The sequence below is a fragment of the Pomacea canaliculata genome, linkage group LG6 (genome assembly GCF_003073045.1).
Source record: "Pomacea canaliculata isolate SZHN2017 linkage group LG6, ASM307304v1, whole genome shotgun sequence".
NCBI classification, from domain to species: Eukaryota; Metazoa; Mollusca; class Gastropoda; order Architaenioglossa; family Ampullariidae; genus Pomacea; species Pomacea canaliculata.
In genome coordinates this window covers 26,601,943-26,628,879 of record NC_037595.1, presented here as the reverse complement: position 1 = coordinate 26,628,879, position 26,937 = coordinate 26,601,943, and the positions used below count along the sequence as shown (strand labels likewise).

At 39.8% G+C, this 26,937-nt stretch overlaps 1 protein-coding gene and 1 long non-coding RNA gene across 9 annotated transcripts in view; one reads left to right on the top strand and one right to left on the bottom strand.

Annotated features, from left to right (window-relative positions):
• Nucleotides 1-25,864, top strand: part of LOC112567070 (protein phosphatase 1 regulatory subunit 12A-like) — a 61,615-nt gene extending 35,751 nt beyond the window's left edge. For 6 of the 8 annotated variants that reach the window (XM_025243610.1, XM_025243611.1, XM_025243607.1 and 3 more), the window contains 4 exons: nt 9,468-9,602; nt 9,858-9,989; nt 10,708-10,758; nt 15,938-25,864. In XM_025243610.1, the coding sequence (XP_025099395.1) occupies nt 9,468-9,602; nt 9,858-9,989; nt 10,708-10,758; nt 15,938-16,024 (405 nt within the window). In that variant the 3' untranslated portion in view covers nt 16,025-25,864. Of the gene's footprint in view, nt 1-9,467; nt 9,603-9,857; nt 9,990-10,707; nt 10,759-12,157; nt 12,245-15,937 lie in introns of those variants that run through there. The other 2 variants (XM_025243608.1, XR_003099741.1) reach the window with 2 other exon arrangements.
• LOC112567074 lies at nt 24,857-26,934 on the bottom strand. Its single transcript, XR_003099742.1, has 2 exons — nt 26,817-26,934; nt 24,857-26,372 (listed from the first exon to the last, which is right to left on the bottom strand). It is a non-coding gene; the product is annotated as an uncharacterized LOC112567074 (long non-coding RNA).
• Between the last annotated feature and the right edge of the window lie 3 nt (nt 26,935-26,937).

Here is a 26,937-nt window from a genome sequence, read left to right as displayed (position 1 = left end):
AGTGCAAGGAAAACATCTACACATTATTAATATATACTTAAATGGGTGGCCCATACCTTGTAGGGAGGTCAGAATAACTTGATGCTAACATTATCTACATCCTGGTTTATCAGGATTTATTATGCAACAGGATAGGAAATATAGTAGTGCTGTGGGTTACCCTGTTTGAGCATGTGTTTTTTGGATGTCACAGATGTAGAAATGCTTTATAATGAGAGGGAGAGCAAGAGGGTTGGTGGGGAAGAGAGAGAGCCTGCCCATGACTCATCAATCTCATTCATAATCAGTGAAGCATAATGATTGCCCTCCAGCCCTTTTTGCTGTTGCTTTATCTACAAATCACCGATTCAGACAAACATTTTTTTAAAAAAAACTTCTAGACAACTTGAGAAACCGTTTACACAAAAGTCTGAATTAGGTGACTCCCGGATACATTTCTAAACGTGTGCAGTGTTTGTGTAAGTGCCTAGGTGCAGTGTCTAGGATTGAACGTATCAAGGGGCTAGAGGTTGGTCTACTCAATGTCAGATATGAAACTGCCAGAAAATTTGAAAATCATTAGAATAAAATTGTCTGACGATTTCCAGCAAAAGACTCAGAAAGTGTTCTGGCATAGGGTTAGAAAGAATCTATCCCGAATCGGCTCTGGTTCTATGCCTTGTGATGACCAGACTGCACTTTGAAGTTGACTGTTACAGCGTCTTTCTTTAGAACGCAGTTGCGTTCCAGTGTTGTTAAATTTGTGATCATGGATCATTAAGACTATTAATATTTATTATCAGAGCAGTGATTGATACCTACACTCTGAAACTGCGCCAAACATCATTCTACTTCTAGCACGTGTGCACTTGCACCTTCCTGCTACCCCAGCCGCTGCACTTGATGTTGTGTTGAACCAGTGAAGCTAGATCTTATCACACTGCTCAAGTCCGGTATTGAAATAAATTGGGTTCTGGGCAGGCAGGGAATGCGGGATTGAGGCAGTGTGTGGAGGGGTGTAAACTGAAATTGAGAACAATCTTGGCTAGATCGAAGATCGGTAGCACTGATACTGTGCCTTGTGAGGTTTACTGTGCTGCTTTCCCTTCCTGTTGATTCACATGCTGCTCGGATCCCTTGACAAATAGAGAAAGCCTTCATGCCTACCATGTTGAGTTTCTGCGAAAAAAGAAGCAAGGGTTTTTGTTGTTGTTGTTGTTTGGTTGCTTCGTTGATATGAAGCAAGTTCCCTTAGTTGTCTAATTGCTGATGCCTGATCTTTCATCGCGCATGTGCAGAGGGTGTGTGTGTTGGATGTGGGGACCACAGAGAATCAGAGGGTGTGATTTAATGTCTGAATGCAGTACGACGAGTTACCGTTTTAACGGTCCCTTCGCAACTGCTTCAGGAAAAGTAAACAGACGCATTCTGGATTCTTAGGAACTCTACAGAGGCGCGCGTGCACACACATACACAATAGTAATAAATTTATTTTTAGATTATGAAATTAGTCATAAAAAGCAAATTAAGTGCAGACTGCTAATAACAGAGGCTCCACACAATCATACTCGGTCGCTATATCTCGCGATTACAAATGAATAAATAGACGACATAGCATAGATGTGGGGGTGACATCTGGCACGGTGGGCCCGCGACCTCTTGTCGGAGCAACATTTCTCATCACTGCATCTGCAAGATGCGTTGACCTGCCGCTGGTTTAGCGTTGGTGTGGGGTAGGGGGCATCGATCCTGGCAGATTGTTGTGGGGTTTGCTGACGTCGCCGTGTATCTGACGGGGAGAAGAACGTGGCGGGGTCGAGACAACGCTCGCCGCTCTTTTTCTCTCCTTCCCAGCCCTTTGTGCATCTCGCTCACAGGCGGTTTTCTGTTGAGGGTTTATCTTCGTCAGCTCTTCCCCTCACCAGCTTGTTGGAACCTCCCATTTTTTTATTCAGAAGGGGGCAAAAGGGTAGAGGGGACTAAAGGTGTATCTGCAGGAGTTTCTATTGCTTGCGAACATATGCATATGCAGACGTTTGCAGGCTGTTTCCCCGCCCCCTTGTAAGGAGGCGTGGTATGTATCTCGCAGTCTTTGCGCCAACCTTCACTCATCCCCGCGCGCGGATGCGCCAGCTGTTCTCCTTAACCCTCCTCACGCTTACCTCACCCTCCCCCCCAAACCTTGTACAGCATTCACTGAGAGAAGGAACGGGGAAGATTTTCGTATACCTACTCGCCCGGGGAATGACTAACAGAGCACGCGCGTGCGCCCCACGACGGAACCCTGCCTGCCAAAATACCTACCTTGGTTCTTTTTTTGCCTCCCTCTAACGTGCGGAAGTGACGTAAGGCGAGCTTGCTTGGGTCACTTGCCTTTTCTGTTCTTTGTGTTCGTGTCGAAGCGGTCGGTGTTGGGAAGGAGCACGACTGTGCGATTCCGCCGAGTGCGTGAGAACATCACACCAGTTTCTCTTTGAACTAAGTTAGACGGGGAGGGTGATTTGCGAACGCCATGTGCACCTGTGTAATTAGTTCTTGTGGAAGGTGACTGGGCGGTGCGCCAAATACCTCGGTGCATGAGACGGCATGGTGCCTGCAGACGTGCTCTCTTACTAGAGGTCACACGCCGCTGCGTCGACCTAGTAGCAGCCATCACCTCGGGGCAGGCTAGTACCAAGATTTCTTGGAGGTGGGAAACCCCCTAGGAAGGAGGAAGGTACAGCAGAGAACGACAGACGCATCAATCACAGGGTGTGCGGCGCGTGCACGCGTGCGCTGACTGGCGCACTGGTCAGGCGAGAGGAAAGAGTCACGGATGTGTGGTTGTCCAGTGTGTTGTGCGTAGTAGCAAGCAGCTGTAGGTGTTTTCGTGTGTCTTTTCTGGCATTTCATGGTGGAAAGGCATATACATGTGTCTGTATCTGCGTCGTGAGGACAAGATGCGGAGAGCAGCCGTTGTTTGCCACCAGATAATGATGTGTGTGTTGTTCTGCTGAAGGACAAGCCCTCGATTACGCCAGCTCCACACGAGTGCTTTCCACCAACGACAGTGAACTACAATCGCCATGTCTTACGGGTCCAACCGGTACGGGTTACCAGGGCTGAGCAGCTTGGGGCTGTCCGGCTTGTCCAGCCTGGGCAGTGGACTGTCTAGCCCCTACTCCGGCGTGGGCAGCAGTCTGTACAGCAGCCCGTATTCCTCCTCTTCTTCATCCTCATACAGTCCGGCCAGCACGTACTCGACGCTGGGCTCGTCCTACATCCCCAGCAGCTACGGCTCCAGCGGCCTGGTGACGGCGTCTGGCAGCAGCCTTGGTTACGGTTCGACGTCCGGCAGCAGCGGTGGCTACGGCTCGACATACGGCACCAGCGGCCTGGGCTCGGGCACCACTTCGGGCATCAGCTCGCGCTCCAGCTCTACGAGTTCACTGCCCACCTCCACCTACTACGCCGGACTGTCTTCGCTTGGGGTGTGTCACGCTTTAAGTCAGTCGTGCGTGCCTCAGTGCCGCTTGTTGTTGTGTGATGGAAGAGCGGGTCGGGGGTCGGGAAGTGGTGTTGGTAGAGACGAGCTTAGCCAGAGGCCATTTTCGTCTCTTTCCCACGGGGTTAGACATTGACGCAGCTTTCGCGTGCCAGTTGCGCTGTTTTGAGGTATGAAGTGTGATAACTTTGCGTGCATATTCTGTTCGCTGTTATCAACAGTCTCCATCTGATTTAAGACATCCGGTTCCTGTCACTCCATTCCTCTACCCCCCCCCCCCACACACACACACACTTTCACACTTGCCTCCCGTCTTCTTCTTTCGTTTCTCCGTTTCCTGATTGTTTATCGACGTACGACTTGTACCTTGCAATTCTTCACATTTGAAGTTTAGTGGTTCTTTATCAAAGGCAGAAAAGCAAACTTTACTCGCAAAAGATATTTCATGTTTTATGTAGTCTTGCATTGCACCAATATCAGGTGGTCTCTTACTTTTTGTAAGTAGCCTGCCGTACCCAGTACTAATGGAGATGTCACTTTGCCTTTGTTTTTTTTTTTTTTTTTGTTTTTTGTTTTTTTTGTTTTGTTTTTGGTACACGAGTTTTAAAACTCGTTTTCTTTCCACACTTTGGTAACCAGCTCCTCTCTTGTCATCATCTGGCCAGACACCGCGGAAATGTGGCCTCTTCTGGAGGAAGTCGAGGAGGAGTTCGGAGGAGAGGTCTTGTAGGATGACACTGTCGAGTTCTCAGAGCTTTGGCGATGAACGAGCCATTGGTGCATGACGTGATGATGACAGGGGGTTCAGGAATGTACGGTGACACTCCAAGGCCTCGTGATGGTCCGGTTCAAGGAAATTAAAGCCCCCTTTTTTTTTTTGTTCAGTCCTTCAACAAGAAGTTGGACAAAGCAGTAACCAAGCGTTTCTAGATTGAAGGTCACTTTTTCGGGATGGGATGACATGCGTGTTTGACCATCCGTGAATGCATGCTCGGAGGTTTTGATGGTTTGGAGAGGCCTACATTTCACATCGCTCATTATAACACATCATTGTTTCCGGTATCGCTCGCTCCCCCTCCCACCTCTTTGTTGATTTTTGTTCACTCGCTCACCTGTCATCTTTATTTTATCTCTTGCATCCGATTCTTGATTCCCCCACCCACCACTCCCCTACAACCCTTTGCCCGTTCTGACCGCTTAACTCCATTTAGTTTAATTCCTGTCTTTGAGATACCGTTTAGAAGACAAGCAAAAACGTGATTTTAAACGCCTGGCATTAAATTGTGATGAAAGGTTTTTTCTTCGTTCTCATTCCCTCTTGGCTTTCAATGTTTCACTATCACACAGATTCATTTGGTCTGATAGCTGGCTTTCGCTCGTATTTCTGTAACACAAAACAGAGGGCATCCCCCTCTTTCGAAGCGCTTATGCCTTTTCTTCAACCCTCCCTTTTTTTTTTCCTAGAGTATATCAGGCTCTGTTTTCTCTCCCATCCTCCATTCCTTCCACTCCCAACACACCCGCTGTCTGATCGTTTTCTTGAACTGGAAAGATCGCTTCCATGTTTTCCAGGCAAGTGAGAAAGTTTTGTTTGCGAGATGTCTGTGTTACAGCAGGCACACTTTGTGTCGGCAGCAGGCAGTGGAGTAAATGTAAAAGACTCTGGCCTATAGTATTTATAATGTTTTTAAGATACTACGTTTTTCTGACGTTTTTCAGAAGTGCGGTGTATTTGTTGGTTTACGTTGTTGGGCTGGCGGTGGTGCAGGTTGTCTGGTAATTTTCCGTCTTTAAAAATAAGATATGGATGCGGGAACAGTGCAGGGCTCGATATCCGTGCGAAAGTTATTCTTACACACGTCGATCTTCACGATGACATTGGGAAAACTTTCTTCAACCTTTCACCCCCGTCCCACTCTCCCCCGACTTCCCCCTTCGTTCATCTCTTCATTAGTTTCTCTTTGCTGGCGCAGTGACTCGAATTCTCCTCCGGCAATGTCTTACTGAGTGTGTTATATATATAAAAACAGAAGTCGGTCGGTCTGCTTGGCTGCATATTTACTGGTCAGTCTTATGGTATTCTGTTCGCGAATATTCCTACTGGTGCCAAGGGGATATAGAGTTCGTTTTACCTCCCTGGTGTGCATGTTGAGTTTAATGGAAAGGAGAAGGAAAACTTATAATAGGAAGTCTGTACGCGGAGGAAAAGTAGCAGGACAGGTTGAAGTGACACATGGTTACATGCGGGCGCATCCATCTGAGGGCGGGAACAACTCAGGTACGCAACCGCTGCCTTCGTAGGAAGAGAGGGAAGGTATTTTGTGCGAGTCTTTTGTTAAGAGAAAGCAAGCTACATTAAGAAGAAAGCTATCTTCTAGTATACATCACGTAAAAGAATCCAAGTCAATTTTAAGGTGGGGTGGGTGGGGGAATGGTCAACGATTTGGCATCGGGTGTCAGGAAACGTCCAGGTAGGAAGTCTTATCGCATAAAATATGGTGTGATAATCCATATACGAAAACTGGTATTTTGTCATTGCTTGTTATTTGAGCGACAGAGTTTAAACTATAGCACTACTGGTTAAAGCAGTTTCTAGACACGAGAATTAAGATCACGATATTATTAACATTTGTACATTTTTCTGCTAGTGGCCGAGTTTACCCAGTAAGTTTATTTGAGGATATGATCTCTTTCCCCCCCCCCCTTCTCCTTTTAACAATGGAGTTGGGGTGAGGTCTAGAAATCCCTTGCATTTTATGGATGGGAAACAGACGGGTATATGGAATGCATCCGATTCTTGGCACTTCAAGCTAGGCCGGCATTCTCACGGTGCAGGAAGACAAGGGCCAGCAAAGGTGTGCCAGGAAAGAAGGGCAGTGAGGGATGCAGAAGGCTAACATTTGTTTCGATCGGCATCCGCCTCTCCCGCCCTTGTGGTCTGGGGACGCAGGGGGTAGGCTAGGCGATCGTCTTCTCCTGGCTTCATTGGCTAGGCAAGCTGACTGATCATTGTCACAAACATCCCGAAACTCGCCATCGCAACCCACAGCCGATACCTCTTGCCTGAATATAATTCGGTCAAAAATTCCGAACTGTAAGCTCCAATGTTGTTGATTGTTCGCATTTGCGAGCCCGGCACGACTTTTTGTTCGACTGTTTCCATTCAAGGAAATGGGACGCGTGAGATGCTTTAACAGGCTTTCCATTATCGACCTGTGATACAGCTATAGAACAAAAATGTTGCTGCTTCGTGGAGCACAAGAATGTCCCTGGATTAACATTCTATGGTTCTCTCGTCTTGCAGAACGACTCTGCAATGTGCGGTGTTTCGACTTCCACAATGCTTCGCAGTCGTTTCGGTTAAAGATCTACCCGAGTGTAAAAATTGCTTATAAATGGACAAGATTTGGTTCATTACCAGACACTGATTCCGAAAGTTTGAGCGCGCAACCCTTTTAGTCGATGTGCAAAATCGGTACAATAAGATGTCAGGTTTGTGGTGTTAAAATCTGAATACTCCTCCTTTGTCTAGTCAACATTCACTGGCACTTGGGGAGAAAAGGAAAACAATTGCGCTCGGGTGGAACTTTAAAGTCTCGCTGACTTTTTTTTTTAAGGCAACGGTGCCAAAGCTCTCTACCCCAACCTCCTACTCAATCCTTCCCATCCCCAGTCGTTACTTGTAAATCTTTTCCATGCAAGTTTTATCCAAAGACCAAAGCTTGTGGGATTGCTGGCCTACACAAGGTGCTTTCGGATTATGATGGAGATGGCAGGGTTAGGTCGGGCGGTGTTACAAAACCAAAGGAATCGTTAGCATGTGGATGGACCAAGGAGCATCCCGCAGTCGTCATCGTCCTTCGTCCACCGCCAAAAAAACGAAAAAAAAGTGCACCCGCGGATAACTGAAACAAACTGGCCTAGCTGTGGCCGAGCTTTGTCATTGGCGTGATTATGTCCACACCTTGTTGGCGCAGGAATGTTTTAGCAGACAGGGTGAAGGGGTGGTGGAGGGAGCTGATAAAACCGGCCTTTAGAAGTACAGAGCCAGGACCGACACAGCTGGCGCTATCCTTTCACCGGGAGACTGCTTCTAACCCAGCCCTTTGATTAAAAAATTTTTACTTGCACCCCTCCCCCACCTCCACCCCGCCTTTTCTACCCAGTTTTTAGACATGGTGAAGGGGCATGTCTGTTATGAAACTGGTGAACCTTGAAGTCTATGTTAGCAATAGATCAGTTGCTTGACCAATCACCTACTACTTTAGAAGGCTTTTTATTTACATCACAAATATAAATAGTTACTGATTTGAAATAGAATGAATCAAGAGAAAAAATTTGCATTCGATATAACAGATTCCAAAGTCAGGTTACAAAACACCCTGAATATACCATGAAAACATAACTATCATCTGTTTTCATTAAATCTTGTGTGAGAGAAAACCATGCCAGATTTAAGGGCAGGTCTAAATTGCATATACCTCTACAGAATGCAGATTAACACCCTTGGAGGAAAAAAGCCCAAATGTGCAGAGGGCTCCACTTTTAATTTTTATTTTTTGGACCATATTCAGGGAGGTGGTGGTCATTGGAATTGGGAAAGCACAACCTGTAACAGAAAAGAAATGAAAGAATGGCAGTGACTGAATGAACTTCTGCATGTGACCCTCTCAGGGTCAGACCAGCTGAGAGGGCTGCTGTAGACAGCCTGGAAAACAGGATCTATAAATAGGATGCTTGTCGTTCTTTTAGTGCATAGAACAGAGCTAAATCTAGCAGCTCTGTAATCCTCTCCCTGCCTTATCTGCCACAGTCCCAGCTGCCGTTCACCCACCCCCTCCTCTCTTCCAGTTGGCATGAGCATGAAAGGTGTTGAGGGAAACCAGGTAAGGGAGGGGTTGGAGGTTGATAGATAAAGCTTTCAAAGTTTAGGTGAGTCATCCTGAAACTGTGAGAGAAAGATGAAGGCTAATAGGCAGGAAAGAAGACCTTGCAGCCTCTTCCAACAAACTGTGTTTTATATGGGACATCAGCATGAAGCAGAGCACTTTCACTGCCCCACCCAATCTTCCCACCAATCGGCAGTTAACAAAGTGTCATTGTTTCACCCTCTCCCTCCCCTCTTTCCAGTCTTGTTTAGAATCATAATCTGTGGTTGGCACACATTTCTTTAGATGTTAAAAGGGAATGTGCAGTGGAGAGCATCAGTAAACATGTTTGCAGCTACTAAATTTGTCCTCTGTACCAGCCTGCTTGATTCTTTGCACTGGGAAGAATATTTTTTCAACGTTTTAAAATACAACACCAGTCTTTATAGGGTAAACCAACAACTTGCAGCCTGCAACTGTTAGGCTTTCTGTTCCCCACCATGTTCTGTGTCTGTTTTTCACAGCTTCCCAGTCCTGTGCCCTCCTTGGAATTCCCCGTTCTCTTGAGCTGTTGTTGTAGGTTCCTGTGCACAATCATATAATTGGACATCAGTGTTGTATGTAAATGTCTAGTATCATGTAACAGAGGATTGTATCGTCTTTATGGCTGGATCAACCTTCTGCCTTTTGCATGTTTAGGATTTATATGTGTCTTATAGTATATATTTAATATCTACACTAAAAAAAAAAACATGGGCCATTGTAACCATAACCAGTGCAACAGCTTCATGAAAGAATAACTGAGAACATGCAGGTGCACAAATGCACATGAAATTTATTATCTGTATTCATGCATCCTGCATATATAGATGTATTTATTTCTGTGCTTTTATTCATGAATGTATTTCATCCTTGAACCTATGATGAAATATTAATGTTCACTACTTTTGAGTTACTTGCATGATTGAAGTGGAGTGAATAGCAAAAGGAGGCACTCTTTCCTGAAGAGGATAATAGAAGTGATATAAGCAGTTTATAGGTAGAAATGAACATTCTTTTTGATAACAAAAATCTGCTCAAACTAAACGCATGTTAATCTGCATTTTATATAAACAAAAAAAATCTTCTATTGGCAGAGCACAGGCTCAAGGTATGGTCGCTACTCTTCATCGGATGTACCACCCACAGATTCTTCCTCTGTTCGCAACCGTCCAGTGTCTTACTCAGAATATTCACGCTCCACAGGCACACTTGATGCTGACTACAAAAAGGTGGTACTTTTGAAATTTTTTTTTTTAGACATGTTATTCTCCAGACAGCGAAAAACCCTCCCACCCCTACCTTACAAAAATGTATTTAAGAGTCCATGATCTTTGAAATTTTGTAAATTCCTGGTCACTAGCATGAACTGCTTATGTTCTTCAGTATTTTTAAAGGGTGGAGGTAAACACAATAACTAGAAATGAGTATTTGATATGCTGACATTTTCAGTGTTATGACTGCATTATTTCTTTGCATGTGAGCAGCTGTATGAAGAAGAAAAAGAAGAAAATGGACGACTGAAGAAAGAGTTGGAACAGTGCAAGAAGGAGCTACTTGAAGCCAAATCTGAGTTAGACAAAGTTTTGAAGCGCACAATAGACACTAATGACAAGAGGGTAAGTTTCTTGCTCAGCTACCTTGCTTTATTCATGGAGTATGTGGGGAAGGATTTTTTTTTTTTTTTTTTTTTTGACTGTTCTTTGTCATCTTGTGCCTTTTTAAAATAGTTTACAGATTGGTTAGGCTTTCAGTTTGCATGTCAACTGAGTCGGCCATACCCTTACCTAGTATTACGATAGTCAGATTTCAAACTTTATTCCAAGAACGGGCATACAACATATTTATTATCTATCATTATCTCTTAGTCAATTGCTCAAAATGTTTAAATAACTATTTTAGAGCTAAGGCTGCTCACCTGAGCTTGAGCACCTTTAGTAGCAGTAAATCTTCCATTGTCAGTTCAGTTCCATTCAGTTTATGCTGACCTGTCACTGAAGATACTGTCAAAGGGGTCATTTTCAGCCTCATTTATGTCTTTTACAATTCCTTTAAGACTGATATCATTAATTGCAAGCTGGAGCAATGCATTGCTGACTCAAAATGCTAGATGATTGCTAGCATGCAAAAGCTTAATGATGATAAAACTGAGGCCCTGACTGCAGTTGTGGCAGCAGGCAAAAGCAGAACTTGCATGTCCTTTACAGTTGATAGCCAGAGAGTCAGTGATGTAATGTAACTGATTTTTTTTAAGTGTTTTGCAGATTTTTATTGTACATTGTAAGAACTTTTGGAATTTTTTTATGTTTGGTTTATGGAGTACATTTCTTTGTACAGGAAAAGAGAGCACTGGAACGAAAGGTGTCTGAATATGAAGAGGAGCTGAAAGTAAGCCAGCTGTGTCAAACTCCATTGCATGATATCATTTTTGCTTCTTTACCACCCTCTGTCTCTTGCTCTCTCACAAATATGTGGTGCATTTCCATCATGTGATGTGGTCACTGTTTCCATTTCATTGCTTTTAGGCTGTGTTTAGACTGGAATCCTCTGGAGGTTTCCATGGCTTCACTGCACAAGTTAACTACTATATCATTTGACTGCTGCATAAAATGTTGAGAGTTTTTTATCGCTGTTTTCATGTAGGGTTTTCGAGTCTACTCTGATACATGAGGATTTCTTTTTTAAAAAATAGTCTCTTCTTGGATGCAAAACACAATTTCACTACACTTTTTTACCCCATTAACTTAAATGTGCAATACAAACATTACAAATTTGGTAACAAAACCAACAAAGCACAACCTTTAGTTTTCAAGAGCAACGGCTGGACTTATTCTAAACACATATGAGGTTTCCTTTTTACCAAATTCTCCATATGCATTGCTCTTCGTTGCTTCAGATGCTTGAGATGTGTGGTGTTTCTTTGCATTTATCTACTTCCCATGCGTTAGTGTGCACATCATCCAATACAGACTTTTTTTTTTTTTTTTGGAATGGGTTAGTGTTACACGATGTCTCTTTGTGGTATTCGTGACTGGAGTAGTCTTTTCTAGTGTTTTAAATAGAAAGAATCATTTCCTTTATTTAGAACTATTTTTCTTCTGAATGAATAGTCTTGCTTTTCCCCACCCCTCTGTGTGTGTGAGAGAGTGTGTAGATATGTGTGTGTGTGGTTTTCTTTTGATGGGGAAAGGGGAGAGAACGAAGGGTGTTTGCTCAAAAGCATAAGTGTAATGTTACATATGTATATGTGTAAGGATGGTTGCAGATTTCAGGTGATTTGGGTGGTATTGTATTCTGTTTGGATTGTTTGGCTGCAGCTATGTGTTGGTTTCCACCTCCTGCCCCCAACCCTCTTCCTGAGCTGTTTTACCCAACCCTGCTCCTTTAAAGTTTTTTTAATAATTCCTCCCCCCCCCCCTCCTAGACCATAAAATCACATATTGTAACTACATTTTGGCAGATTAATTTTTGAATTAATTCATCATCATGGATTATTTTTCTTGAAGTCACATTTGAACTTTTGCATTATTTATGCAGCACGTACAATGATTTTAAGACAATGATTACTAGTACTAGCCCAGGTACCATGTCCTGAGACAGTTTGTGGCAGAACAAACATTGCTTTTGCTCCTACAGTTACTTAATAATGAGAAATTTTATTTATATTCACCACTCCATTTTTGGGCTCAGCTTGACATTACACTTTAATTGTTAGCACATCATTGTTTGTGCCTTTCTATGGCTCTGCTCCCCCATTTTCCTCTCATGTCTTTTGTCCTTTTTCCAGCAAATGGAGAAAGTTAAGGAGGAAAACAAAAAACTTAAAGAGGAAAATAGGGCTCTCTCTCGAGTGGTGTCCAAACTGTCCAGATAGGTAACTGTCGCAAGATGCTTCCTGTCATAATTTTACTCCTCCTCCACCTTGTAAACTACATCCCTAACTGTTTATGGTTTGCCTCTGGTGCTGGTGCATGTGTTCCTTGATCCCTGATCCCTGCCATTATAGCTACAATCCTTTTTGCATGACCTTTTATTTGAGCTGCCTCTGGAGTCCTGTAGCAACTGCTTGCTTTGTTTGAACAGTTGATCTCCATGTACTCAAATTATAAATCATGAGGTACATTGAGGGCTCAACTTGACAAGCAAGCTTTGTTGCTCCTTTTATTATTGTTTGTTGCCTGCTTATGGCGAAACTCAAAACCACCTACCTAATTATCCAAGAGAATCTAGCAGTCAACAAATAGAACCTCATTGAACATTTTACTGGAAGCTTCCATCAGCCTGTACAGTCTATCTGCACATTAAAATCTTTCATAACTACAAACAATTCATGGTAGGGAGTTTGAGGTATATTTGGTATAATTAACTTCAGCAGCTTTTTTTTAAAACAACCTTAGGGAATTTGTTTCTTACGTGTCTTTGCTAGATTTTTAAAATAATGTTTAAAATTGTTTCCCCTTAACAAGAAGTTGCTCACTATCTCCTTTTCTTTACCCCACCTTCATGCTGGGTGGAAGTCCAGCTTTGTAAAAATTTGACATGGCTGCAATTTTACTGTATATAAATTGCTTTTGTCTCCACTTTTTTAATCAGTCTTGACATTGGAAAGGAGCATAAACTATTATGAGAATTTCTTAATGTCTTAGTTCTCAGCCATTGTTTGATTGTAATTTAATCCATCGACAGCTAATAAGGACAGTAGAATGTTTTAGTCTGCTTTACTGAAAATCAGACACTTGTTGGTTACCCCCCCTTTTTTTCTAACTTTGGATCCCCCTCACTTTTTTGTGATTATATTCTGCCTTTAGAAAATCTCTGTCAGTTTACCACTTGTTTAGAGGACTAGACTAACTTGCCATGATGTAGCCTTTTTCAGTATGCAGAAGATGGTATAAGAATTACTCCTAGTAAAGGAGCATTGTGCAGTGAGTGAAATAAGGATGTAAATCTATTTCAAAAAGATGGGATTCTGGTTTCATTGCTTGCTGGTTGTCAGTTCTTGCTTATTACATCATTATTGTCCTCATTATGTAAGGCAGAAGCTTTTAATTAACTGAAATCTTCTTTGTGACTTGATGTTGTGCTCTCACTTGTTCTATTCTTGTTTCTTTCCACATTTGTCAACACTCATCTCATTTTCCTGTCTCTGTCATCGTGCAAAATTTGATTATAAAAGTTTGTAAAATGTTTGTAAATTTATAACCAAGAGGGAAATGTGTTGCAGGTCAATAGTCTCACAATAGTAAACTAAAAGTAGTACTGGCAACTTGCTTATAATTGCCGCTTACTAGTCCTGCCAAAGAGCTGTAAAAATACCATGTCTTCAAAAAAGTTCATCGTTCAAATATAGTTTAATTTTGTTCGTATTTGTTAGTAGACCATGTATTGAACGACATCATGAATTGAAAATGTTACAAAATGGAGTGTTCAGATAACTATAGTATACTGGGGTTTTAAAAAATTTATTTTGCCTCTAGTTGTCTTTACAAACTCAAGATTGCATATAAACCTCCTTTTGAGACAGTAGTTTCTACTTAGAATAATGTTTACTCAGGGCTTCTGCTAAGGCTACATTCTTTGGGGTCCCAGGGACCCCTTTTTCAGATTTTTAAGGGGTCCCTGTTCTTCGCCCAAATTTGAAGGGGACCCCATTGACGAAAATTGAAGGGGTCCTCCGAACTTTTAATGCGTACTGTACACAATTTTTTCCGTAAGCAGAAGCCCTGGTTTGCTGTAAAGTTTAAGAGTGTCAGAGAAAAAAACATCTGAATAGCAGAAAAACCAGGTATTTTGCTTCAACAGCTTTAACTTTACAATTAATCAGTTCTGTTTCGGAAATGTTGCATGATGCAGTATAGGTTTTAGCTGACCTTTAAAGGCTACAAGAATTTAGCATTTTTAACAAGAAACATTGACTACTTTTAAATTAATATTTACCTTGAAGGCCAGAGCAAAATCTTTGAGTATTCTAAGGAGGCAAGGCCATAATACCAAAATATTTTGTGATGTCGCAGGAAGTAATGGCATGACCCCAAATGCATGTTAGAATCTAATGAATAGATAAGCTAAACTGAACAATATTATTATATAAAATACTTTTGATCTTAATCTTGGGGATTATCAATTCAGAATATGAAAGCACACAACATACAGAATAAACCTATCTTGTCAGAATCTTTGAAATTAGTGGTTGCATAGCTGAAACAAGGGTTTGGTGTTGGCTGCAATACTGTAGCAAAAGTCCTCTTAGTATCTTAACATGCCTACATGTGTCCCATTCCAGGACAGGACTGACTGAAATATTTTGTGCATACATTTGGATGTGCTGAAACAGCTTGCAGTTAATGGCATTTGCTTTGTCTCCCACATTCATATTTTGAAAAGACATTGCTCAGTGTGTGTACTTTTCTATGATTTTGAGTGTTGGTACACTTTTCCTGAGTTGAAGCTATTGTTCCAAAGATTAACAAGCTGTATAATCCAGTATGTAATTCACAGTCATCAGTTGTGAAAAAAAAATATATGCTTTGATGGATAAACTATAGAATTGTGTGCATGAACATGCACAAGCAGGTGCACATATGCATTCTTACACTTTTTATTTTAAAAGGAAACTTTGCATTATATACAACAGAATGAAAATGGGGTTAAGATACTGTAAAGTTTTGTTGAAAAAAAAAATTTTAATGCCATACTTCATTTAGATTAAGTCAGTAGCACTAATAAATAGATGGACAATCATACACACAGAATTGCAGAGACTATGTGGCACCTACACACATCCGTGAGCTTAAGAACAGCAGAATGGAAATCTGTGGCATCGATGATAGAGAATATGTTTCCTGCAAGCCTATAAAATCAGGTTCATTACCAAAGAGTTTTCTCCAAGTCTTGGAGTGATCTTTTTTTTTAAAGCTTTTCGAGTGCATATAGACCACAGTGACATTTCAGAAAAATAGGTAGCTCAAATAGCTAGAGATTATGCCAAATTATTCCAGCCGACATAAAAGTATATACCAAGAATTATAATGCTCAAAACAAGATATGGGAATTTGTTTATTTTGGAAGAGGGAACTAGGGGAAGAAGGGTTATTGGAGGGAAACTTAAAGGAAACTAACATTATTTATGTATAATATTTCTTTTGGCTTTGCACGATGCAAATCTCTACCCATCCCACCCCAAGTTGACTACTTAAATTCGTCTGTTGATTACTTAACAATTTATTCACTTTCTTTTTTTCTTTGTTTTTCATCTTTACCCCATATTTTTATGAATTGGTGTGCCAAAAAATCTGTAACCAAAGCTAATTATACAAAATTCACTCCATAAATTTAAAGACATTCAACAATTTCTGTGTCATAGGAATTGTCACATAAATTTTAAGTCTGGTTATGCAGTTGATAAATGAGGAATATATATTTTTTTGTCAGTTTTGTAACCACCCTATACATGTTGATAATCAGAGTTATATATTTGTGTGGAACCTTATTATTCCATGTGTCATTCATTAATTTTAGCCAGTAGAAGATGACCAAATCATTCTTCAAATTTTTTTTACCTTTACAGAAAATGGAAGCCCTGAAGGCTGACAACCAGCGACTCAAGGATGAGAATGGAGCTCTTATTCGAGTGATAAGCAAGCTGTCCAAATAGCTCCTTGCTCTTATTTAGGTGCAAATGAACAAGAATAATAATGGTGCAAGGATCGAAAGCTCTTTTCCCCCCCTCCCCTCAAGGTGCAATGTCTGCTTGGGTTAACAAAAGGAAAAATATAATAAATATGGTATCATAATGTATGATTATCATACTATGCTGTGGACTTTCGAATGACTGACCAAAATGCAGCTTATCACATTATCTTCCACTGAATTGGTGTTTGTATGGTCCTTATCTCCTCCCTTTCTCATAGAGAAGGTGGCAGTACCTGCACTGGCTGAATGTGGCTGCACAAGATATCAAGATCAAGATCATTTAGTGAAGATGGAACCCCACTGTTGCACATCCAGAAAGACTCACGAGTTCAGTGTACTTGCAATGGTTTCAGACCTAGCAATGGTGGAATGGTGGGCTGGGTGGTACAATAGCATTGTTACCAAATGCTACCCCTGGGCCCTTGTCATATAAAGACTGGCTGAGCAAAGACAATTGTAAAAGTGGGATATTCTCTAAGTGTTTTGAATGGCTAAAGTCTTCAGCAAGCTTTTGGTGTTATCTGGCTGGCCTAAGGTTCCACTTTCAACCAGCTACTGGTGGAGATTTTAGCGGCTGCCTTGACGCCATGTGTGGCTGCAGGAAGAGGTGCCACAGACCAGCTTCAAGCCATCTTTAAACATGGGTCATGGTCAGGCTTGCCTGGCTTGGCTTGATTCCTCTCTTTTCTCTTAGTTTTCTTTTGTTTGATCTGTTTCTTTTTCTCACTCACTCACTCTCTCCTTTTCTTACTCCTTTGCATGCCCTACATGTTGTTTTCAGGTGCTGTCATAGGATTTTGTTGTGTTAGCTTGATTATTTTGTTTCCTTCCCTGAACAATCCATGTTATCTTCCAAGTAATGCTACAGCATATTTGTGCAATTATTTTTATTAACTTGAATTTTGTTCTTTTAATTTATATAATTTGTAATTTATTTTCACCTCCTCACACTTTTCAACCACCTCCCCTCTCCCTGCTTTTTTCTCCCTGCTATTTCTCCATTTATGTTTTAAAATTAGTCTGTGAGTAATTTACTCATTGGAGGCGAAAGATAATGGCTTAGATTTGCTTTGGGGAAAGTAGAGGAAATGAGGCACTGTATTTTTTTTTTTTTTAAGTAGTAATTATTATTTTTTCCTGCATTGGCTGAGGGAGATTTAGGTATCATTTATATGTTATTCTATCCCTCTCTCCCCCCGCCCTCAATTTATAATGATTTTTTATTTTCAAAGTGGCTTCTACCTCCTCTTAAACTGCAATAAACCTTGCCGTCTCCCATTGCTTTTGTTTTCACTTTTTGCTGTCCTCTTCTCCCTGTAATATTTTTTGTCTTACTATGTTATTATTTAGCATTATTATTATTTGTCGCGGAAAAGTTGGCCCTTCAGAAGTCAAACTGTGACCATATGCTATGGTGAAATGTCCACGCTTACTGTGACAAGTACTGCATGCAGGGAACAGGTGATTGACAGAAGATTATGTACATGATCTGGAAGAAGTGCCTTCATTTGCTTTTTGGAGTATTGTCATCCATGAGGAAAGAGAACAGACTAATTGTAAACTGGATCGTATGCGTACATTTAAAAAAAAATTTGGTTGTTGTTTATGATTGTGGAGGGACTGAAGTTACCTGCAAGGCTAGTCTGTCTTATTTAAGATAATCAGTTTTTAACACAGATATATATGTCTGTGAAGTTAAAGAAAAGTGGGGAGTAATGATATCAAGCAGTGATTTTTCGTATGTCTTTTTTATGTGCTTGCATCCAGGAATTAGCCTAGCCCTTGTACTGCCAAACCTCACATTTGGTGTTAGTTGATCCTGATCAGTAATTGGGTTGGCTTATTAGCATGGAAATGTTGTGTGCAACCACTTCTGACAATGAATAGTCATTTTTTCCTCTGAGTAAAATTATTTGGAAAAGTTAAGGAATCTTCATCTGTGTATGAAGCTTTTATTGCCCTGACGTGACAGTGTACAGCACAAGTGTGTGGAGGAATGAAGTAATTTGGTCTAGATTTTCCTATCGCCTTTTCATGCCTGTAGTAGTTACTGGGCCAGTAAGGTTCATCACAGAATATAGCCACTTTCTGGGCACTAGCATTTGTCTGTTTTTCTCATGCTTTTCTGCCTTTTTCTCTGTTTATTAGTCTGTGCATTGTACAGTTTTGTGGCATTTTCTGGTTTGTTTTTTTTTTTTTAATTTCCTCTTGCTGTCTCTTTGTAAGTGGACTCGCACTTACTATTTTTCCATCCAAAATAGGTTTCTGTGCTTGAGAAACCTAAGGAAAAAAACTGCACCAAACTTTTGCCTTTCGTTGATGAGTTAGCTCATCATATCTTTTACTGGTTTTGTGGTAAGCTAGAAAAAGGGAGAGCATAATGTGACCGATGGTGGCAGATGCAAGAGGTGGAGGAACAAGAGTGGTCTCTTACATCTGCTCCCTCTATGCACCCATTCAGCCTGGTGGATTTCTTTTTCATTGGCTGTCCCTGTCTTCAACAGATGTGCAGTGTGCCACATTCGAGTAAAGTGTTGATACAGCATTTGATGTATCTGCACTTTTTGTACAGAATTAAGATTTTTTTAAAATGTTGATGTGATTGTATATGTATGATACTGAACGTGTAGAAACTGTGTAGCATAGTCTTTGAAGAATCCCTCTTTTTACATGTTTGCTTACTTACCCACCATAGGCAAGCTAGGAGTTTGCTCCCCAGTGCTTCTCAAACTCCATTCTGCTGATCTGTTTCTGTTTCTGGAAGGAGTTGAATGACTGGTGGCAGTAACGTACCCAGCAATTATACCAGGCAGGTCTAGATTGTAAGGGTATTTTTTTTGAACACACAAAGTGTTTGTCAGACTCTGAATCATTCAACATTATGTGAAGACCAACCATGATGGTGTTTGTATGGCTGTCAGCTTTTTCTGGTGCTACTGTAAGAACAGGGGAAGACTACTTGCTGGCCATCATGCCAGTTGGCCAGCTGCTTGTAGTCAGGTTTTTTTTAAAATTGTTGTTGATGCAATTGAGATGAATTATTTTTAGCACTCCGTGATATTCTGATATTCAGATTTTATGTATGGGTGGGATGTGGTAAAAGGGTGCTTGATGCTTGTGTGCATGAACATTAGAGAGAGGTGGCAGACAGACCTTTTCTTAATTAACCAATAAAAAGCTTTGTTAGTATCACTTTCTCTTAAAGACAAATTGCATCTTGGGGCTTTGGATCCTTTTGGGGAGATTAGCAACACCTACAAGGATGGTTTATAATTTGGTGATGTTTTCTGTTTTTTGTGACTGTTTTAAAGTAATCTTTTAGCATTATCTTTTTGGGTAAATATCTTTCACAATTTTTTTTCTTTTATAGACTTTTAAGCATGCTTGTGGGGTTTTATTTGATTGAGATTGAAAAACTATCAGGATCAAAGCAGAATAGAATAGCAAGGTAGCAATATAACTATTAAATATAACTGCTTTTAGTTCTCTGGTTGTAGTGTTCAAGTTAATCAGAGGTGTTTTTTTTTTGTTTTTTGGTTTTTTTCCATTATTATGTGAATTATTTAGAATCTGACAAGCTTTTCTGCCTCCTGTATAAAGTAATGCGTAAAAGGTTTTATTTATGGGTGGAGAAATTATTGCAAATCATGACTTGATGGTTCTTTTAATGTTTCATTTCTGCCTACATTTCTCGCGCTTTAGAATAATGTCTAGTGTAGGATTATTTCTGCATATCTCAAGAAATATTTTCCACTATTTTTGGTTTGTTTGTTGTAGAATCTCTGTGACATGTAGATATATTTCTTTTGAAACAAAAATTCATTTTCAGAGTTGCACCCTCACCCTTTCGTGTATGATTTAAAACACATACACTGAGGATATCTCAGTGTATCTATTGTTGCTGACAGAATACACCATGTTTGGGTCTCTTCAGCTCTTAAGCTTGTTTTACTGGCTTGGGTATGCCATAGATCTGTGTGTGATTAACGTCCAGCATGTTGAGGTAATATGGTTGTGTCTTGGTTTATGCACATACATCATTACAACATCCGTTGATTTGTTTTTTGTTTTTGTTTTGTTTTGTTTTGTCTTTTTTCATTCTTGGTAGATTGTTTGCTTAGAATGCACCTCTTACTGTCAAAGATGGATTAGCTGGGGCTTGGTTAATTGCTTTATGGTTTTGACATAACTGTAATTTAAATCAGTTTTCTAGTTAGCAAATTCAAGAAGTCTGCAGATGCATGTGCTACCACAGGTGAAAATAAAAAGAGTGGATGTGTTCCTCAGAAATAAGCATCTCAGGATATCTCAGTGTATCTATTGTTGCTGACAGAATACACCATGTTTGGGTCTCTTCAGCTCTTAAGCTTGTTTTACTGGCTTGGGTATGCCATAGATCTGTGTGTGATTAACGTCCAGCATGTTGAGGTAATATGGTTGTGTCTTGGTTTATGCACATACATCATTACAACATCCGTTGATTTGTTTTTTGTTTTTGTTTTGTTTTGTTTTGTCTTTTTTCATTCTTGGTAGATTGTTTGCTTAGAATGCACCTCTTACTGTCAAAGATGGATTAGCTGGGGCTTGGTTAATTGCTTTATGGTTTTGACATAACTGTAATTTAAATCAGTTTTCTAGTTAGCAAATTCAAGAAGTCTGCAGATGCATGTGCTACCACAGGTGAAAATAAAAAGAGTGGATGTGTTCCTCAGAAATAAGCATTGTATACAACCCATATTTACTTGGGTTTGCTCCTTGTGCCAAGTATTTCTCTTAGATGTTTGTGTGTAACTGTTGGCAGTACCCCGCTTACTGCAATTGGGTGGGATTGTCTTGCACACTGTACAGTTAAAAAAAACTATAAGCATGCAAAGTTTCATTTTTTCATCTTTTAATGAAGATACTATTGCTTGTTTTGTACATAAAAACTTGTAAATATACTGTTGTACAATTTTATATGAAAATCTATTTATTTGTATGAAAAGCTCTGATACATGTCTATTTTGTGATCAAATGATCTCCTTTCTTAAATGAGATTTCTTAGATGATACTTGGAAAGTTGAAGCATCAAATAGTGTTGCATAGGGTAAAATGCAGCCATCATTGTACTGTAGTGTATATTATCACATGTTGTGCCATTTGCTCAAATGGGCAGTTGCAAAAAAAGTCTACACATATCGATACAGCTGGAATACTAATCTTTCTCTCCCATTCGCCTACTTTTTATATTTTTGCATCTCTCATTAAGCAAAAACCATGGCCAAGGCCAGTACCTGAAGATGCAGGTTATTGGTCATATAGCAAATTTTGTATTTTCTCCATGGCATGGAAGGCTTGGACAAGCAACCTCTAGTAGTTCTCTGGATGGTTGTTGGACTAGAGAAATGGTGCAGAGCTCACAGTATTGAGCCCTTGGCTTCTGGGATCTTATGTTTGAGGACTACCTGCATCAGCTGCTTCCCTCCTGTGACTTAGGAGTCCAGGCTTGGCCACCCTCTGAAGAGGGGCGTGCACGGTGACCAGACGTGGCCTTGGCCTGAACTCTGGGCATGGGTCTGAGGCCTCCTGGGGTGACATGCTGGATCCCAGGCCTGCCTGCAGTCTGCAGCATGAGGACCCAGTGGTCAAGGTATCACCCTGTGCGCTACTGTCACTCTTTTTTTACTTTTTTACAACCCAGAGAAATGAACCTCTGTTGCTCTTGCTGGACAGCACTGGCGTTTCCATGATTCTTTAACGAGCTCAGGTGTGTGCCTGATGCTGCAGACCCACCTCTCTGCTCTACTTAAGGGTCATGGCTTTACCTCCACCAGTGACATGTTGGACTGGTGGCTTGCTGTCCAGTAGAGTTTCTGCGAATGCAATCCTGGTTGGACATTGCCTTGATTAGATGCTGCCTGGTGTTAACAGAAAACCAGCAGAAGGCAGGAATGCACAAAGTCTGTCAAGGTTTGAAAAGTAACCGTTTTTAAGTAAAGCTAACGGAGGTACATGAAGCGATACTGCTGAAGAAGGTGGCTGATTCTTTGAGCTCTGTGTTTCATAGTTTTAAGAAAGTGCATAGTTACCTATTCATGCAATTTCTTGCAATGCTCGCTATACACAGAGATTACTGGGTTGAGGGATATTGCAGCTGTTGTGTTCCTTATATGCTTATGTTGCACTGCATCCAGGGCCTGACATCACATCCAGATAAAATGGTTGATATGGGCAGTTAGGTAGAAAGAGGAAGAATGCAAGGAAGGAACAAGCTTTAAGGAAAAAGAAGGAACATGTTGTGTCTCAGCATGAATGATCATGACAGTGTATAATAGCAAGATTCCCTTTCATGTCTTTGAGTACTGTATGTAAGGAGGAGAATCTCAGCAGAATGCTCTCACACAACATAAGGGGGTCACATGCTGTTGGTGCTTAAATTGTTTATCTTTTCCTCCTGCCCTGGATGCTTCCCTCCTACCCATGTTTCATACCCCTACACCTTTGTATAACTTAAATGAGAAATCTAACATATTTTCTGAACTAACATTTAATGTTGTGTGTGCATGCTCGCATCAATGCCAGTATCATTGTGTCTGCACTAGAGATAAAAAAACAAAACAAATAAAATGTAAGTTTTGCATTTTTTTAAAGGAGTTCATTTGTAATGTATGCATTAACATTTTAAAATCCTTTTAAAACCGTTCCTCAGCATGTTTTGAGTAAGCAAATCATATTACTGTCTAGTGCATCTTGGTTGGAACATTTCAAGCGTAGATGCCTTCAGCAGCAGTAATCAGCATTGAATGCACACATTGAGTGAATGGAACATCTATGATTCTTATAAGGAATATTTTTCCGTTTTTACCAAAGTCTCTGCATTTTGATATTGCTGATTTTCAGGGAGAGGAGGTTTTTTTTGTTGTTTTTGTTTGCTTTATTTGGGGAAAGGAGATTGTGCATCAATGTATTTCATTATTAATGTCAGCTGATGAGAACTAAGATTTTCGTTAGGCACCCTGCATTGTGTCCACATATCATTTTTACCAGAATAATCTTCAGTGGAGTGTAACTTTCAGCATTCTATTCTAGGTTTTACGACACTGGTTTGTATTCATGTTCTTTTCTGCAGATTCTTACTCTCTTGTGCCTTGTCATTTAATGGATAACTTGAAAGCAAAATTATTTTTAAATACAGTAAATGAGTTAAGCTCATTTAAAGGCATTCCCAAAATATGAGGAAAATGTTATCTTCTGAGATACAAGTCTTTGAAGATTGCAGTTACCATTGAGGGTTTTGAAAGAGATCAAGACAGAAGTTCTCATGACATCACAAATATCAGCTCTTTCATTAGACAACACCTTATTAAAATATCCTGAAAACTCTTGAGTTAACTGCACCCGTCATGTGGGCTTTTTATTAAACAAAATATAATTGCATTTTTGTTAAAAAAAAAAATTAAAAAACTAGATGCGCTAGAAACTTTGAGCTTGTTTTATGTTTGTCTTGCATTAGCCTTTAACTTTCTGTTTAAGTCCAGTTGTTGAATAAATCACAGTGGTTTCATATTTCCACTTCTTTCCTGCATAAAACATCAGTTTTTTTCAAAATCAAGATAAATAAAGTTGGCAGTGATGTAAAAGTTTGTAATAAGTGATTTATATGTGTTATTATATTTTGAAATCACAGATTCTTCAGTGTTTTGTATCTTCATTATTCTCTTGATAAATCTGTAAGGTCACAGTATCATCAGTATTGTCCAGGCATGAATCCCACCTTTAAAAAGAAAATGTAGCCAAAAAACTAAAAATTCACTTAGATCTGTGTTTGCACTCGTTCAATGTTGTTTTGTCTTAAAATTTATTCTAGAATTCTGCTCATCAGGCATTGTTTCTTAGACAGCGCATCCAGAATTATTGTTGAATAGTTGTTAAATCTACAAGCAGTGATAAAATTATGGTTGCATTGGTTTATCCTTCCATTCTCAGATATTTTGTTTGGGTTTTTTTTTGACATGAGCAAAGTGCATCTCTTAAGTCTGGCATGTTAATTTTTCTTTAATCTAAAATTCTTCAAGCTATGCATGACTGTTTGGTAATATTGAAAACATTACACATTGGACATGTAAATAATGCAGAACTTTTGAAGACAGTCAAGGTCTTAAGAGGGGACATGTTTGTCCAAAGGCCAAGACAAGCAAATTGTGTTCTAAGAATGTGTAGCATCCTTGTTTCAGATTAGCAGAAAATTTGTTGTATGTATGCAGTTAGACTGGGGGATAGCAGCTAACATAGGTTGATTGTTAAAAGTATGATTAGAGCAAGTTTATTGGTAAAAGTTGAGAGGGAAAGTAATTTATTTTCAGGCAGCAGAAGTCTGATGAATAACTGAGCATTACATAAGTTGAAGGTGTACAGTTGCAAAGGGCTGTCATATTTATTTGCACTTCACCTCCACCCCCCACTTCCACACACACACACACAGATGTGTAGAGTACAGACTACAGTTGCGTTTGGTGTTCGTGTTGGCAAAGAATATTCTAAAATGCCCACATACTTGGGTGCTTAAAAGTAGTATGCAAAACATATTTGTGAATTGTTATATAACAAAAAGTAAAGAAGTCTATTAAGATACAAAGTTTTTTTCCATCATGTTTGACAATTTAGAGGTACAGTTCTCAGAAAGTTGAATTTTAAATCTTGGATTGGTCAGAAGTTTTAAATATCTCAGATTGTGTACTCATAAGCTACAGTATGCTTAGCATTTTTCTGTCTCCCTTGCAACTGGCCTTGGATTTTGACTGGTGGGTTTTTTTGGTTTTTTTTTAATTCTACATGAAAGGAGACAGCACATTTAAAAAAAATTATTTGCATAAGCGAATAATCTCACTCGTGTTAAAAACAATATTGTTGCTATTTAACTGTTGAGTAAAATTGAGTTTTAAGAAAATAGTTTAATGATTTGCTAAAAGCACTGTGTAAAAAAAATTTTCCACATTTACATGCAAGTAGAAAAAAAAAGCAAATTGTGGAGGTATGAAGTATGGTATACTCTTTGTACATCTATGTTTAAATGTCATTTATACTTAACTAATCTGTGATGTCAAGGAGATTATTTTGTATACAGAAAATACTTCATTAATTTGTCTTCTTGTGTCTGTTCCTGTTAAAGGAACTTAAACACAAGGTATATAAATTGTTAGTCATTCTCCATGGTGTGTGAACTTGTATAAAGATGTTTGCTTCTTGCAATGTACGTTGAAGCATTTTCTGCCGTCATGTTGGTCTCCGTTTGAATGATTCAGAGTTTGACAACAGCCAGCTTTGCATATGTATATGAATCGTATGAGCTGAACTTCTCCACTACAGAGGTTTTCAGAAATGTATCTCAAGTTATGTGCAGTTTACCTTGGGGCAGGTTAAGGCTGCTAATTTTAGGCTTTTTCCTATCCTGTTATAGGCCTAAAATTCATGCCAGCTTCCATGCCTCGTAACAATATGAATTTGTTAATAGGTAGTTCCTCTGTTAATACACAACCTGCCATCTTTAACTATTATGTAATGTTCTAGGTATACTTTTCTCAATTTTTTTTTATACCTTACTGTCTTCTGACAGTATAAATTATACCAGATCATATGCATATTGTTAAACTCCAGTACAATTACTGTATAATATAGTCTTGTTCAACTCTTTGCCTTCATTAAAAATGCCTGCTGTCCATACAGCCTTGTAAATCAGTGTTTGGTGACATTATGATAATTGTGTAGGAATGTATAGTGCAACAGTTTACCCATTTAATAAACAACTTGTTTGGGATTCCCTCAACTTTGTGTGGCATTTTATTACTGTTTGCTGGTGAAGCTTTCTTAAAAGTTTAAAGTAGTGAATTGGTCACCATCTAGTGTAGAAGTATATGTTAGAAATCATAATCAGCTAAAATATCTCTTGTAGTTACAAGAGAACCTTCTGCATGCAAAACAACTTTAAAAAGCAAATTTGGCTTATTTAATTAATGTTGCATTTAATAATGTTGATAGTTATAGTACATGTTAAAAAAAATTTAATTTCCCTTCCACAGTCTGGTTCAGTGAACTTTACTGCATTTACTCTCTCATAGTAAAAATAATTTGACACAACAAAATTATAGTAGTAAAAGTATCACATGTTCAGATCAGTTGTTCCTGCCACTGATAGTAGCCACAATGAAACATTAGACAATCGCATTGGTAACATCACGTATTAAATTATAATTCAGGTATTCATGAATGTAGACTAGTCTGGTAAATGCTGCAGAATCTTCGTGCAGTAGCAATCGAACCGTCAGCTTTGTGCTCTAAATGTTGCCACAAGCACGAAAAGGGTGAAAGAGACAACATGCGTACCACCTATCTGTGATCTCTATCGTGTTATTATACATTGCACAGACATATAGTTCGTGATCATACCATGAACCTGTATTACCTATACACGTCTGTAATCATACAAAAGGGGCGTGTCCTGCAGCGAATTTACCATTTCTACCAAAATTCTCATCTTGAAAAGCAGCGCAGCAGCATAAGTTGATCAGAACATTTTTATTCATACCTATCTGATGTAACTGAAATATAGAGGGGAAAAAATCGTTCTTTCTTACACTTTCTGCCTGTACTTCCAGCATCCCACCCTTCCCACTCCCAAAAAAATATTTTCATAACATTTCGTTAACAACACGTAACCTCGCAAGAGATTTGCTGCGTCATGACTAACAGTGTTTTTTCGTTTGCAAAGCAAAACATACCACGCCGAAATCACCAGATAAGGAAGAATGCAAGGCTGCTCCCTGCCAAGGCAAAGTGGTTAAATTATAAGTTGCGAGGACGGAAATATTTCAAACACTCCGGGATGACGTAATGCTGATG